General features: G+C 38.8%; 1 protein-coding gene across 13 annotated transcripts in view; it reads right to left on the reverse strand.

Annotated features, from left to right (window-relative positions):
• The window catches only part of syngap1b (synaptic Ras GTPase activating protein 1b), a 187,051-nt gene extending 173,823 nt beyond the window's left edge, over positions 1 to 13,228 (reverse strand). For 11 of the 13 annotated variants that reach the window (XM_088084622.1, XM_088084626.1, XM_088084624.1 and 8 more), the window contains exons 1-2: positions 13,019 to 13,228; positions 10,748 to 10,853 (exon numbers count right to left, since the gene is read on the reverse strand). In XM_088084622.1, coding sequence (XP_087940748.1) covers positions 10,748 to 10,762 — 15 coding nt within the window. In that variant the 5' untranslated portion in view covers positions 10,763 to 10,853; positions 13,019 to 13,228. Of the gene's footprint in view, positions 1 to 10,747; positions 11,111 to 13,018 lie in introns of those variants that run through there. The other 2 variants (XM_088084623.1, XM_088084616.1) reach the window with 1 other exon arrangement.
• Positions 13,229 to 16,788: the final 3,560 nt, after the last annotated feature.

Raw genomic sequence — 16,788 nt, forward strand, 5'->3', positions numbered from 1 at the left:
TTTTCTGATAAATGCGTGTTCATTTGTATTACTCTCTGTTGCTTCTCTAAATTCGGAGGTATTTGCCGGTCCGTAAACGCAGCACAGGCGGAGTGCTCCGTGACTTCTTTTTTTGTCCTCAGCAGCAGTTTGTGGCTCAGAACAAATTAATTAACAAGTGGGAAACCCTTCAATTACAATTTTTTAAAAGGACTGGACACATTTAGGGATGACCCGATCAAGATTTTTTGCTCCCGGACCCGATCAAAGTCATTTCATTTTGAGCATCTGCCAACACTGAGTCCTGATCCGATGTTTGTATTTACCTGGATAATACAGCTGCACAATGCACACTTTAAAGTACTCAAAAGTTATTAAAATCAATCCAGTGTGTATGCCTGACAGTTTATTAGCTCTGCAAGGCAATACAAGGAAAAAATGTATGTATGTATGTTTTCAAAAATAACAAACAAAAAATATTTTTATACAGCTTCTATTCCAGCTCCACTTAGTATAGTATTTTTTTTATGAAATAACTAAGTAGACAAACTAAAATTAAAAATTAAGAACTAAAAACTTTAGAAACTGCTCCAAAATTGACTTAATTTGCATTGTAATAAAAGTACAGAACCGTATAAATGAGTAATATAAACACAGTTTCACTTCAAAGTAGCGTTGCAGCTTAATTTATATATTCCTAGTCACAAGCTCAGTACAACAGTAAAACTACCACTAAATTCTATTCCACGTTCTACTAATTGGAGTAGCATATGTACAATAAAATCTGAATATCTGCCACAAACCGTGCTCTCCATTTACAGTGGATGTTAATAAAGGATCTGGCCGGGCACCTGCTTAAAATAACTGATCCTGATCAATTAAAAATGCGTTGATCAGGCCCGATACCAATCAATCCAATCAACTGGGACATCTCTAGATGTAATTTTTTACAGTTCAATAATCTGAATAGGCATTTGCAAGTATGTAAACCCCAACACACCTTTGAATGATGGACTTAATAAAATCCCCTCGTGCCAAGAATTCATATTTAAAAAATTGTGCATCCATTGGTCACCCCATGACTCATACTACTGACATACTGTAACTTCTCACACTGCCTAGGGTATTTGGCTAAAGCCTCACAATCTGAATCACGGGCATCCATGGGATTGGATGACATCATGCCTGCAAACCTTATGAGCCAACCATATCCAGAGGGAGATCATTATCCCGGATTGGCAGCCCACTGATTGGCGCAGGAGAGAGGAGGCAGCTCATCCTGACCTTTTTGCTGTGAGTGAATCCTGACAAGATCAATCAAAAGCCAAGGCATTTTCTCTCTCTCTCTCTCTCTCTCCCTCTCTCTCTCTCCCTCTCCCCCCCTGCGAAAACCCATCCATTGAGTCATTCCACTCAGGCTTTGCAGCAGAATTGAATTACCCACCCACCCAAAGTGTAGCTGAGTCTAGAAAGCCACTCCTCCCAGCGACTCAGTTCCAGCAGCCCCCATGTAGATTCCCCCAGTAACACTAAAGCACTAAATGCTCTTTGAGGATAGGGATCCGGGCATTCTTTACCAAAGCTAGTTAAGTGTTGGGCAACAGATAGAAAAAAAAAAAAGAAAAGAGGATCTGCTGATGACTGAAGTCAATCTATTGATACTTTGGGTGTGGGTTTGGGACAGTGGAGAGGAAATCCGAATGCACAAAGTAATGTTTCTTCTTATCTATTTTCAACAGACTGTGGAGCAAGTGTCTGATGTAACTGTGGTAAACTATTTACTGTTTTGTTTCCTAAAACGCAACAAGTACCCTCCTTTGCTGTGAAATTGAAAAATACCAAAATGCATAGAATAACAAAAAATAAAACTTGTGCATTAGAAGGAGTGTTTCAATTAGTTCCAGCAGAAATAGACAGTAAAAATGGTGTTTTGATACCTACATTGACTCTATATCACCTTTTCTTACAGTTGTACCATCAAATCAGTTGTTGACACAAGGCATTTAATTGTGAAGCATTTGCAGGACCATATTATTGACAATGCAGGAGATTGCACGACTTCAAAATGAGTGGAATATGTGCTTATAAATGTGGAAATACAGAACTCATAGCAGCAGGCAGCCCTGCAGAAGTGTCACAGCAACAGCGTTGCCAGTGTGAACACCGTGAGCATGCAACGCCCTGCAGTTCAGCATGGTTGCCATCGCATGCATCTCTGGCATTTCACGTGCCCTCGTCATAATGTGTCTGACTTGCACGCCAATCTACTTGTGCTAACCTTAGTGGCGTACAGCCTTAAGAGAACTTTTGTTCCAAGTTACGTGCATCAGTCCACAAACCATGTATTCCATGTGCAGCTGCATGCACTAAGCCATGGCCCCCAGAGTTTGACTCCCATACTTTGATAATTCAGTATGAATACTAACTAAGACTAAAAAAGAAGATAAAGGTACAGATTGACAAACAGCTTGCACAGCTTCTGCTAAATCTGCACAAATAAGACCAAAAAGAAACCATGTTATTCTAAAAGCACCCCGCAACGGGTAAAATGCACTTAATAGTGCAGCCTTATTTATAAGAACGGCAAAGTGTGCTAAAGTTAGTCTAACCTCACTATTTAACCTCACAATTCATACAAAGTCCAAGGCCTAAGTCAGTTATTAGGGTTTAACAAAGTCACTAAACAGCAACACTGACAGCTGAATCAGCACCATGGACAGCTCTACACATCAAACAAGCAATACTTCAACAGCGTGCAGCTCAGGGGACATTTTATTCATCTCTCTCACATATCTGTCACTTGATATGGGAAAACATAAACTGAAAAAGACCACATATTTTTTAGGCCTGTACTTGACTAAGAATTATGTCAGTCAAATCTGATTTGGCCGTTCAATACAAATATTCTGTGATTATGTTTTTTTTTTCAAACAAAGTTTTAAAGTTTGAACAGAGCTTAGCGGGATGTTCAGTGTGACAGCAGCATTCTTGTGATATAGTAAACAAGCTAACGACACTTACAACAGATCGGAAATGCGCAACATTTTTTGTCGACACTAGAAATCAAACAAAAGCCAAAGACTGTGTTATATTAAGTTGCTGTGAGCTGACAAATTCACCAGTTGTAAGACGAAGAGAGACGATTTTGTTATCTCAGTGCACAGGTCTCCCCTTCTGTGTCACTGCAGAGAGTAGCGAGACAGTCAAGAGCATTCACTCGACAGCAAAGTCTGGTGACCAAAACATCCCACAGCACACTGACTAGCACAAAAAAAATAGCTCGACTTGAAGCTATCTCAGTCGACTGAGCAGTGTCCAACTGATAATTCATATCTCCGACTTTCAGGGGACAGCCCACATAAAAACATAAAGGTAATTCAGGATGAAGATAATTTAGGAAAACAACTCATAAAAAAATGATCGATTAATATGATTGTGGCCAACTTATTACACAGGCTCCTTGCCTCAGTGCCTGTATCTTGTGGTCTAAGTATTTTCTTTTTCTCTCTGCCACTTTTCTGCCTGCTGTGTTTTTGGTGCAAAGGCAACATTCATACACACACAGATGCGCAAAAACACAAACTCCACCCAGCTGCAGAACTTTATGGACATGTTTGTGCTGCAATATCATTAGTATCTTTTGTAGTTGCATGGTGCTATTGGCAGCTGCAATCCACTCTTTGTGAATTTGCCCCAGACAGGGGGCTTAACCACTGACTTTTATAAGACCTATTCAATTATTATTATTATTAGATTTTTCAAATTAGGCCCAGCTCTAGTGGGAATGTACAACAATTCTTTTCATGAAGGCCAACTGTGAGTGACTTTGTCAATGCCGTCCATATCGTTGCTTCTCAAAAGAGGTAATGACTCTACCTTTGCTACTCTACTTGAAGTAGCTACAAGTTTCGCTTTTAAATGTATATTTTAAGATACTAGCCAAAACTCTGTCTTTCCGCCTTCTACGTGCCCATCCCCAATAACTGTGGACCAGAGAGAGGGCGACGACACATCTGGACTGAGAATTTATCTATTCTTTGCCAAAAAATTAACCATGCAGAGCCTTTCATGGACACGTCTGTGCGAGTTTATAAAAGCAGCCCTCTTAACACTATATGCAGATGACTTGCTAGACTATTGTGGCCTGGAAAACAAAGGGCCCAAAGGTGATAAAGAATCCAGATCTCACCTGGGGCATCAATACTTCCACTTGTTAGATTATCAATGGCTCCATGGTCAGAGTCCCTGCTGTAATACAAACATATTTTATGCTCCCGAGGTCAGCTATTGATTGACCTCCGGGGTATCAAAGACCTTGAAGTGTCTGCCAGATAATATGCGTTTAAACAAGCTTAATAAGCGACTGCTATGCACCACCCTGCGTGCTTATTCATCGGATCCTTGAACACGCTTATGAATATGTAAAATACTGTGTGAGCGCATTCAACTGAAGGCCGGTTGTACGTTGACTGACTTCCTATCTGATAGCCAGAATAATAGAATGTGGGATATTTCCTCAACGTCTTGACATCATCGCATGTCTTGGTCCGCAAAGCTTTGGGGATACTTGAAAAAGCTGACTGCACAGTCTTGTTTGACATTTAGAAGTGCTGACTTCCCACATCTAGAGAGGATTCGGCCAGCAAATTTAAATCGTCCCTGAACTTGGACAGGGGGTTCTTTGATTTGCGAAACATCAGATCACTAAAGATCTGTCAACACCAGCCGAGAAGCTCTCCGGCTGGAGATTTCAGCCCTACATGTGTGATTAAAAGCAAATCACTTCTCCCGAATGCTCATCGCTGGTCCTCTCTGCCGCTAATTCGAAACAACACTTGAAAAAAAGCTGCCGCAAACGCATCTCCAGTACACTCAGCGCCCCACTGGAGAATGAATGGGCTCTCGCTTTTGACAGATCATCTAGTGCACAGGGCTAGATGAATCTCGCGCATGCAGTACAGTAATAGCCTAACAGATGATGGTTCTTGGCACAGCCTGAGGAGTGGAGGGGTGTAAGACAGTCCCTTATGTCACATGGGAGAAAGAGAGGCAAAGAGAAGGAGGGAGTGCTGCAGTGCATTGGTGGTGTGCTGTCTCTTTAACTATGGCCATGCTTGACAGGAGCTGCTGTATCAAACTACTGTAAAATCGACAAGGCCAGGGATAGCTCAGTGCCTGGCTGCTTGCTTCCATAGTGTCCATCTGCACTCATGGATACAGCCATTGTACAGACGGGAAAAGAGGGAGCGCACGAGACAGTGAGGGGGTAGAAGAGCATGTGTGTGTGTGTGTGTAGTGTATGTGTGCGTGTGGGTGGTTCAGCGTGAGGGGGGTCGACCACAGCAGAGGAGAGAAAAAGAGAGAACAGAAAAGAAGGAGAAGGAGATAGACTGAAAGGAGGTGTGAGTTTAAGAGAGCGAATGAGGGAGGAAAAAGATTTAGCCAAGATAGGAAGGCCCATCTCTGCTGCTGCTGCCTGCCTCCCACTAACTGCCTGTTCATGTGAGCCGGTACTTGGCATGACTGCAAATGGCTTGCCTGGTACATTAGCTTAACACGCTCGTCAATGTGGGCTCAAATACATCTGCAAGATCGCTGAGGTTTTTTTTTTTTCTTTCAACCCCTCTCTGCCCGTCATGTGGATCTATATCTCATCGCAAATCAATGTCACACTAATATCAGTCAGCTTACCACATATTTTATCTGTAGATGTTGAGTCACTGTGCGGCAATAAATATCACACAGTGTTACATAATCTCTTTGAGTAACCATGGAGCTTCTAATGTATAGGTGGACAGGGAAGATGAAGAGTATCTGTCTCGAGTGGATTTAGCTGGTCTGCCAAAATACAAACTAGGGCTGCCACTAATGAATATCTTCACTATTGATCATTTTTACAATTAAGTTTTTGGTCTGTAAAATATCAGAAAATTGTGAAAAATGCACAATATCCAAAAGAAAACATGGTGTCATATTAAAACGGTTATCTTGCCCAATCAGCAGTCCAAATTCAATCAATTATGTAACAGAAAGTGAGAAAAACAGCAAATTCTCACAATTTAGCAAATATTGATACTGCAACTTTTGAGGAGACATATGCAGGTACTTTTGGATTTTACAAATTAAACAGTATACAGTGCGTAATGCTAGAGAATAAACAGGTGTCATCTCAACTGAGTTTACAATATTTAGATGTCTAGTGTGTAAGATTTAGGGAGATTTAGTGGCATCTAGCGGCGAGGATTGCAAATTACAACCAATTGAAATTTCTTCCATTTGGAATTCATTCAGTGTTCATTGTTGAGGAGGTTTTTACAGGAAGCCGATTTATCAACAACGGTCTCCTCCTCTCCAAGACAAACAGACCAGGTGATTAAAATAGCTAAGACCACTGAATAAAGCAGTTTCAAGTTACAAATCACTGTTTCTCCTATGCTGTTTGGCACAATACAGATAGCCTGCTTGCTCAGCACCTTCTATGTGTGCTCACCTTTTTTCTCTGATAACGTAAAGCAAAATTATGCAGTTTTTCCACCTTAGAAATAGCATTTTCTAAGTCAATCTATTAGAACACACAGGGAGAATGGCGTCTCTCCCACTCCCACAGAGCACCCTGGTCGCCTGCTTTCAGCATTATGTAACTTGGCCGGTGAGCCACAGTCTCTGGTGCACGGCTTTACGGCACTGCGGCCCAAACCAGCCTTTCGCTAAAAAGAAGCCAGTCATCTCCCACGTATCTGTTTGCATTTTTGTAAATGATCTCATGTACAATAAATAAAGTTTTAAAAAAAAAAGCCAGTTAGGTTATCTTGGTACTGTTTGATGCAATGGCCGACACTAACAGACAGATGGTGACAGAGGAATCTAGGAAAGAAGAAAGAAACTGACTGAGCAAGAATCCAGCCTACAGTAAATATTTTGCAGGTTTTTACACGTTGGCAAGAGCATGGCGAAACAGCAGGCTGCAAGTACAACGCTGAGCAGGCTATGTTGCTGTTAGACAGGTGACTAATATGCTCACTTGCAAGCTTTGCCTTTTTTGTTGCGTGTGTTAGTAACATAATGTTAGTCCCGACACTTTAGCTATGCATGCTATTTTTCATAGTTAAGCGCAGCGGTTGTGCAGACTTTGACTGTTGCACAGCAAAAAAAGTCCAGAAGATTATAGTCGACATGGTTCTTTGGCCTCTAACAACGTCTCTGCAGGCTCTATGACAGGAAGGTCTAACAGCACTATGTGTGTTTGACAACAGTGGTGTTGCACTCAGAGACCGCTGGTGGGTGCTAAAGTGTATAGAACCGAATTGCTTCATACTGTTGCTTTAATGTGCACCCACTTTATATATGATAACTTAAGATCCAGATATTTATGAGGCTTTTGCTGGGAGCCGAATTACCCTAAGAAGTATCTTCCTCTCCAGAACAAATGGACTTTACACTGGTAAAAATCACTGAATATGGCAGTTTTGTGTTAAAAAAAAAATCATTTTTTTCCCAATACTGATTGACACAAAGGAGCTTCTAACTAGGGTGGCCATGGGGGAAACACAAAAATGCAAATGGCTCTTTAGATTCAGAATATACAAATAGAGTCTGCTCACTAGATAACGCTCCCATGAACACTGATTACCTTCACATATGTGGAGACAGGACATGTCTGAAAAAGGGCGTGGGCCCAAAACGTCTCACATGTGGAGGACAAAAGGTTCATGGGAGTATTATCTACTGTGCGGACACAATTTGTATATTTTTACATTTATATTTGTCCTGTCAATCGCAGAGTATTTAACTACTTTTGGATGTGCGCGCTGCTAGGCTTTTTTCCTTTAGATTCAGTGGCTACAGTTACATGCACACCAATATTCCCCAATTATTCGAATATTACACTATTTTGAATTTGACATATATCCACAGTATACATATAAAATAGACCGTTTGCGGAATTTAGCATTTTCCTATCAAGACATGTGGGAAACGCCGGTATTATCTGGCTCTTAGGAGCATAATTTGGGCATGTATACAGCCAAATAAGTATATGCGTCTCAACTGGTGTTTTTACTGCCGTTTGCATCACACCGCATCTTGTCAGTTTATGGTTGGCTCTGTGCGTTGTCATGGATACGTGTTACACAAACCAACAGTTAGCAAGGCTGGGGTATAGATGCATGCACGAAGGAAAATCCCACACCTCTGGTCGGAAAGAGAATCACACCTGCTTATAAACTATATGAAACACTGGGATATCAACAGGTTTTTGGATATGTGCAAATATCGCAAACCCCAATCACGATGACAGAAGGAAAGAAGGATTCCAACGAGTCCAATACCAAAAGGAAACTGTGAAAAAAAAATCCTGTTTTGACACAAAGAAGCAAAATGACAAGCTGCTCCAGCTGTTCTTCTTTTCAATATTTCCACGTGTTAAATGACATGTTAGGGCATGTTAATCAGAGTATGCATGGAGTGTTAGTCAAATATTCATTTTCATTAGACATATAAACAGTTTAGTAGTAATATTTTCTTTCTTTCTTTCTTTCTTTCTTTCTTTCTTTCTTTCTTTCTCTTTCTTTCTTTCTTTCTATTATCTTTTGCATGTAAATGTGAACAGGGCAATCGGCTATGTAGATTAAAAAACGGCTCATTCTAAGGTAACAAAAACACAATGATTTGCATTTTCAGGTGAATATATACTAATGAAAACATATTCATTATATCATATTTCTGCCCATATATCCCCTTAAATCATACACACTGGACCTTTAATATTACTGATGCAGTTACTAAGTTGAAAACATAAAACTAACAACAGATTGGTGCATCTCCATATTGACATGCCTTACAATCCAGCTTACAGCTAAACCCTCAGCAGTTGTACCAAATTGGATAAGACTAAAAACTGCTTAGCTCCGAAAACAATGTCTAAAATGAAACGCCACTGTGCGATCACAGAGAAAAGAGTACTCAGTGCCATCGCTGGCAGGTTTTGAAGGTGCAGCACTGTGCTCACAATTTCCTGGCAATGACTCCCAGAGTGGGCTTGTACATACACACACACACACACACACAGACACACACACACACACACACACACACAGGCAGAGCATCTCACCAACATTATGCAACCAACTTCTATAGCTGCACTTGCACAAGAGGGCATTTTGGCCATTATCTGCTTTGCTCGGAGGGAATAAAACAGCAGAGTGAAAAGGAGCGGAGCGGGCTGCCACAGTTAAATTTGGTCTCTCTTTTCATGTGCAGCTCAGATGATGACTCCAGGGTCACCGTGAAGTCCAGGAGCTGAGAGTTGGACTTTTTCAGGTCGAGATTCATCTCCATTTTGGAGGCTCCCGTATTGTTCTACAAGGGGTTACAGGTCTGTGAGTGTGAGCTCGGATCCACACACGAACAAGCACTCTCTCTCTCACCCCAACAGTCACATGCAGCACACCTCCACTCTCTCCTGAACCCACACACTGACTACACGCCGCTCATTTTCTCCCTCTGTCTCTGTCACACACACACTCACATCTACTCACACACGCACATCCAGATCCTCCTCTACAGTTTTTGGCAACTAAATCTCTTTGATAACAGGTACTCACACAAACCACGACACCCCCAATCCTTCACGGTTCCTCCAAACTTTGCGCTGGGCGTTTCATCTCATTCCGGTCTGGTCATCATGTTTGAGGACCTCGCTCTTTTTTTTTTTTTTTTAAATTAGCCCCTCTAATGTCACACACACACACACACACACACACACACACACACTGCAAATTGAACGTTTCGACTGGATAGATTTGAGGCAGCTCACTGCAGCACGCCTGCTCACATATAGCATTAGTCACAGTTGCAGTGCAATGATACCGAAGGGAATCTGCCTTTACCGTACACTGAGGCGCCTTTCACCCACTCACACTCGAGTATGGGGGAATTAAAGACCAGCAGGAATGAAGTAGCCTTTCATTCTGGTCATCTAAATATTTTATTGGGCCAAAGTTTTTGCACACAGGGGGGCAGTCCATTCAAACTATGGACAAAATCACAAATATGTTCCATGAGATACTACAGACTACCAATAGAAATACATTCAAAAGAGATGATTAAGTATAAAAAGCACACTTCAAACTCCTGACACGTAAGAATATTATTAGCATTTTACACCAAATAATATAACAAAATCATTAAGTGTGATAAGGGCAGGATAAACTTCACAATACCACATCAGACAAGTATCATTCTGTCTCTATAAACTCCTTATGAGTACCATTTAACACTAGAGGATTATTTTTGGAGTATTTTAGGAATATTACAGCATTTTTTCCATCACGCTGTGGCTGCTCTCAAACAGAGGAATGCACTTGCAAGAGTAGACCGTGTGACACCAGTACACATGCATACCTTATTACAATACTATAATTGTCGCATGCACAGGTCCATACAGACACACGCTGCGCTGGATCTGTGTGTGTGTGTGTGTGTGTGTGTGTTTCTGTGCATGCATGTGTGTGTGTGGGCATCTATCTAGAAGGCACTCTAGGCTATTTCTATGCACCTGTCGGCTATGGTGCGTTTAGATATGCCTATTGCATATGATAGTGTCAGAGAGACAGAGGGAGAGGAGAGGGACAGAGAGAGAGAGAGAGAGAGAAGGAGAGAGGGAGAGAGAGAGAGAGGATGGTGAGGAACGGGGGAGGAGGAGGGCAGAAAAGAAAGATGCAGTGGATGACAAAAAATATATATATATAAAATATCTGTTGTGTCTTACCTTGAAAGGGAACATAGGACATGTTCCAACGGCATTGAACGTAGGCTTTGCGTCTCGGCGGTCTCTCGGTGCTCAGAAGTAACGGGGAACCAAATTAGAAATAAATCTGAAAAATAAAAATAAAAAACACGCAATGTAGTGCTATTCACAGTTGGAGCCGAAGGAGAGGCCAATATTCCGCTGTTATAAAAACTGGCATCATAATCCACGACCGCTTATAAAGCGCGCGGTTCCCGGTGCATAAAAAAATACAGGATGCAGAAATATGTGTATGTGTGTGTGCTTGTGTGTGTATGTATGTGTGTGTGTTTGTTTGCACGCTGCTGTTGAGGTGTGAGGGTGAAACACGAGTGAGTGTGTGTGTGTGTGTGTGTGTGTGTGAGAGAGAGAGAGTGTGTGTGTGTGTGTGAGTGAGTGAGAGAGAGAGAGAGAGAGAAAAGGGGGTGGAGGACTGAGCACGCGCACAAGCGGCGCATGTGTGCGTGTTTCCTTGTGTGTGGGCGCGCACGTTTCCCAATATCTATAACCTATCTTTAGCCTATGCATTTTACATTTTGTGCTCGGCTCTTGGAAGAAGAAAGGATATTATAATACCGTTGCAGTGAGCGCAAATTCACTGTACTGCTTCAGGCTACAGTATAGTGGCTTCAGCACAGTGTGCGTGTGTGTGTGCGTGTGTGCGTGTGTGTGTTTGCAATGCCCCAAAGGTAGCTTATGACTTTTACATACCGCACTTACTCTCGTGAAAATACACGTTAACTTATTCTGTAGGCTGCAAAGATTTTTTTTAATTACTTCATAATTGAGTAGAATTCGGGTTGGCTATCATGATTTTAAGTCTGTGGTAACAGCCTGGGATGTTTTAAAGCACACGTGATTAGGACCACAGGTTAGCTTTCATATATGTAGACTATTAACCCCTGACATCACTTATTTTGTGCCATGTTGAATTTCAAAAGCTATTTAACCATTGAAACTTAAGCAAACTGATTGGCAATGAGCAACTTGCCAAGAAATGTACCACAAATTGCAAGAAAATCGTAAAGATACAAGAAAATGACCTGAAAATTTGTGTAAAAAAGAGGAAAATTTAAAGATTATATTGAGTAATGTATAGAAAATTACATGTTTAATTATTTTACCATCGTCTCGTCTTCTTATTTAATTTCTTATATTATTTACTTTTATCGCATTTATTATTTATTTTCTAAAATTCTATTCATTTAGTGCTTCAACTGCCTTTCGAGACCTGTCTGCTTTATCACTTTTATTCCTTTTATTTGCTTTATATTTGTTGACCATTTCGTATATGCATTTTGTTCTTACCTTTTTGTTTGACTTTTATAGACCTTTCTCTGTTTGGCATGTTTGTTAATGTTAATGTTATTATCCCCTGAGTACCTGACGTTTCTTTATTATTGTTGTTATTATCATTATATTGGAAATTGTGTTATATAAAAAATATATCCATCATATATTATACATATATACAGACACACACATCGATAGATAGATAGATAGATAGATAGATAGATAGATAGATAGATAGATAGGTAGATAGATAGGTAGGTCATTTTCGTGTGTTCCTTTTTCTTCTTTTTTCTTTTTGTGCTAATTTTAATGTAATGTTATTGTTGCCTTTTCTAAGCTGCTGGTTGCTTGCCACCCATGTTTCTGAAAGAAGTAAAATCAATTTGCCCAGGTTTTAAAGGGTTAAATCTGTAACAGCTGATGTTTTGGGCTTTTAAAAGTTTGCCTTACAAACCCGTTGAAAACAAGCTAATTTCAAGCTTCTCTGGCAGCTACTGATAATGTCAGTAACTGAAAATAGATCATAAAAATAGAAGTTAGCTTGTACCTGACTACAACTACCGTAATTCACCTGTTTCTGAAGGGAAAAAATCACGCTGCGCTGGATTTATCATTCACGTGACTAAACAGGAACTGCATCAGGGTGAGAAGCTGTGGAGCCAAAATGGCGCCCTGAGTTTGAAGGTGCTGCCTTGAGGTGACGTTGGAAAAAAAAAAACAATTTCGAGTGAGGCTAGTTTGATAAATGAATGAGCCAACGATTAATAACGTTTGCTCGACACTAGGAGTACTAATGTTAACGTTCACACAGTGTTTAGGTTGGATGTGCAAAACTGCAAACATATTCAAGAAACTGACCGCGCTTTAACTCACTGTCACAAGCACTGAAGCGAAATTGTCTTCAGCTTCTTAACTTTTGGTTATTTTTTGCTAACTTTCGGCTTATTTCCAGGTACTTACATGCTCCAGACAGCCGTGCTGTCCTCCTTCTGGTCTTGCTCCAAAGACATGGCACTTGTGTTTGGGTTTATTTCCAACTTCCAAAACAGACTGAGTCCAAATTGTACTTTTTTGCGTCGTTTTTAACCAAAATCGCTCAAACAGGTGTAGGGTATCACCGCTGCTCTGCACCTCACAGCCACTCAGAGACAACTGAATGCAGCACAGAGCTTCACCTGCCTGGGTTGAAATGTTGAGGAGTGGACGCCACCATGTGGTCAAAAGCAGCAGCCGCAGGGGAAGCTGGGGTCTGCAGTCCAATTCACATTATTTTTGCTCCATTCTCAAAATAAAACTATAAAATGTACTTTTTTTTTAAAACCAGTCCACGTAGTCTACTTAGTTTCAATTAAATGTTTAATGTAACACACCTGTGAAGTTTTTAGCACCGACCAAAAGTTACTGATAACGATAAAAGTGACTCTTTATAACAAAAAGTGTCCAAGTATAACAAGTCAGCATGCAAAATGAGCAAGCAATGCAGCTAGATAAAATTCAGACATCATTACTTATCATTTATTCTCATGTCAAAATGTTATCTGTGAAATAATGATACTAATGATGATGATGATAATAATGGTAATAATTATAATTATAATAATAATAATGTATTCAATTATATTTTCAACACTTTTTAAAAAGTTACCATTTCAGTAAAATCTTATGTATATAATAAAAAATAATTAATCAATTAATAATAATAATTTATTAATTAATAATTTAATTTAAATTTATTTTTTCATATTGTTAAGCATATATTTTATATATAATGAAAATAAATCATTATTATTATTATTATTATTATTATTATTATTATTATTATTATTATTATTATTATTATTATTATTATTATTATTAATATTTTGGTTCATAAATAGCCTTTGGAAAGTGCTATGATAACTGAAGCAAAAGCAGAAACAGGATACTCTGAAGACAATATAGAAACAGAGAGTCAAACAGTTGCTTAAAAGCTTAAGTGTGACAAAACAAAGGTTGAGTTTGGATAAAATTAAAACAAGAAGACAAAAAAATGCAAAATGCAAGACACAAAATGCCAAAAATACAAAAATTAACAAAAACAAATAAAATCAATTAAACAACAAAAAAGAAAAGGAATAAAAATTGTTTTAATGAAAAGATGACATCACATGGAAGTAAGTAGGTGTTTCTGCTTTGGGCCAGACCCAGTATAATAAAATCTTAAAATTAATTCTAAAACAAACAAGAACATGCCTTCACATAACAACCACAGGACCAAAGAAGAGGCTATCCTCAAAAGTTTTTACTTAGCCAGCCTTGGATGATGATTTTGACCCAGCAGCTGCAAAGTTGTCTACTTCTTTTCCCCCAAAAAAACACAAGAAGATATCATTTGTTATTGCTTCTGGTCCACGAAAATCAAACATGTCACAGCACTGTCACAGAAATGTGGTATCAATTGTTTTCATTCATCTTGGAAAAACTCCTTGTAACTGGCACAATCACAAAATAAACATCTGTCTTTCACGTTGGCAGCAGTTATAAATTTTCCACAAAAAAAAGTAGTTAATCTTTCTTACAGGACACGTTTGGCTCTGATGCAATTTATCTTCCCCATCAGACTAATTTAGAGGGATTCTCTCCAACATTGTTTGATTACCACCTACAGTAGACGTGATCAATGAGGAAAGAAACGCAGCCAGCCTCAGTTTGCTTTAAAGATAAAAGGCTCACCCACATTTCAGAGGTGGTGTTTATAGTTATGCACATTATTAGCCTGTGAAAATGGCATCTTTAGGTTGTGTTTTACGGCCTTTCATAGAGTGGACAGTTCTCCCTGGGGTTATTAATGACCGGGGAACTACCTACTCCTTAAAAACAGAATAAATGTATAATTAAGATGAAAGGTGTGAGGTGGCTTTATCACTATTTGGTACATTTTATAGGACTGTTTCTCTTAAAACGTCTAATATCATTAAGACAATCCATGAATAACCCTTATGAGGGAGGGATATAAACATGCATAAATAGTCTCCTTATAATTGAATCAATTAACCCTTTAGAACCTGGATCAACATCAGTTTTGTTGTGCTGCATTTAGATGGCTTTCACATTTAAACCTATAGAACCTGAGAAAATTGGTTTGATTTCTTCTAAAACATGAGCAACTTGGCAAGAAATGTGCAAAAATGTGAGGAAAAAAAAGAAGAAAACTTATCTAAAAATTAGTAATAAATAAATAAATAAACAAATAAATAAAAAACCTTAACATTATCAAAAATAAAAAAATAAACTTGTAAATTAACTTTAAATAAGTGATAAAAATTAATATTATTTTCTGGAAATTTTACCAGTTCTATTTGTTTATTTATTTATTGTAAATTTTCAATAATATGTTTTTGGGTTGTTTTTTTTAAATCTAATTACCAGGTTGTTTTCTCATCTTTTAAAACCAATTTCTTGCAATTTGCATGACATTTCTTGCCAAGTAGCTTATTGCCTTCAGCCCCATATTTTGGAAAGAAATCAAACAAAACTGCTCCGTTTTCAAAGGCTTTTGTGCTTGTGAAAAGCATCTGAACACAGCACAAGTACACTGATATTTATTCCAGGTTTCAAAGGGTTAAACTACAAAAATGTCCTCTATTCCCCATTAAATTAGAGTTCAGGACCCTGGTTTGTGCTCTGCTCATAATAAGGCACTTGACCAAATATCAAGCATATTTTGACTTCGAAAGGTGCTACACTGACTGCCTGTTACAGAAATTTTGGAGGGTTTAGATGGCTTGGGAGCGCTAGTGGCTTACTTTTAAGACACAACAAGTAAAACAGATCATTTCTGGATGAAAGAAGTGTTTATTAATTATTAGCTGTGCTAATAGATTAAAAGAAACACTTTGTTTGAGGTGAAACTTTTTTATTATTCATGTTACATATTAGGTGTCAACGCAGAGTATACATGTACAAACGTAATTTCTCCAAAAATACATCAAACTGAACTTGGACTTGACTACTAATCAGAAAAAAAGAAGACTATACCTCTCCTAAAATAAATGATGTTCCTCGATGTTGATGTCTTTATTTCCTCCTTTTTTGTTTTGAAACGAATCAGGTCGAGTTCCACCTCGAGTACAACCTATAACAAGCACTTGACGGGTATAGACATACCATAGAAAACACACAAATACATTCATCACCATCGCCTAGAAAGGTTCAACACACCCCTTCCTAATAAACTACAGTCAAATAGTCACTGAGGAGGATGACGATTGCAATAAACATAGTTTCACTGGCCTGAAATGCACACAGGAGATAATTAAACCACCCATTTCGAAAGTTATCACTTAATCGAATGGGCGTTATCTGCTGTTATGAGCCTCATGGATATGGGTTAGAAGAGGCCTGGTACATCTACATTTTATGGCCATCATGGGGAGCAGATTTGGTACGTTTCACCTCAACATTTGTTTAGGCACCAAAACTATGTGGACACATCTATAAAAAGATCATGGTTTGGGTAAAAAGAGATATAGTTGTTGCTAACGCAATGTAATGTACGCAAAGTGCTTAAAATGACTTTTTTTTCTCCCTTCATTTTACTTGAACCATTGTGACCAATACTTTTAAATTATAATTATCATTATATTATTTATTACTTAATTTTCAAATCTTTAATTTTATTGTGGTTAAATTATCTATAAACAATGTAGATACAGCTGAGAAAAATATCAAAAACTGAAGGCAAAATATAC

Source organism: Plectropomus leopardus, chromosome 11, assembly GCF_026936395.1.
Source record: "Plectropomus leopardus strain MGB_pleo_1.0 chromosome 11, ASM2693639v1, whole genome shotgun sequence".
Taxonomy (NCBI): Eukaryota; Metazoa; Chordata; class Actinopteri; order Perciformes; family Serranidae; genus Plectropomus; species Plectropomus leopardus.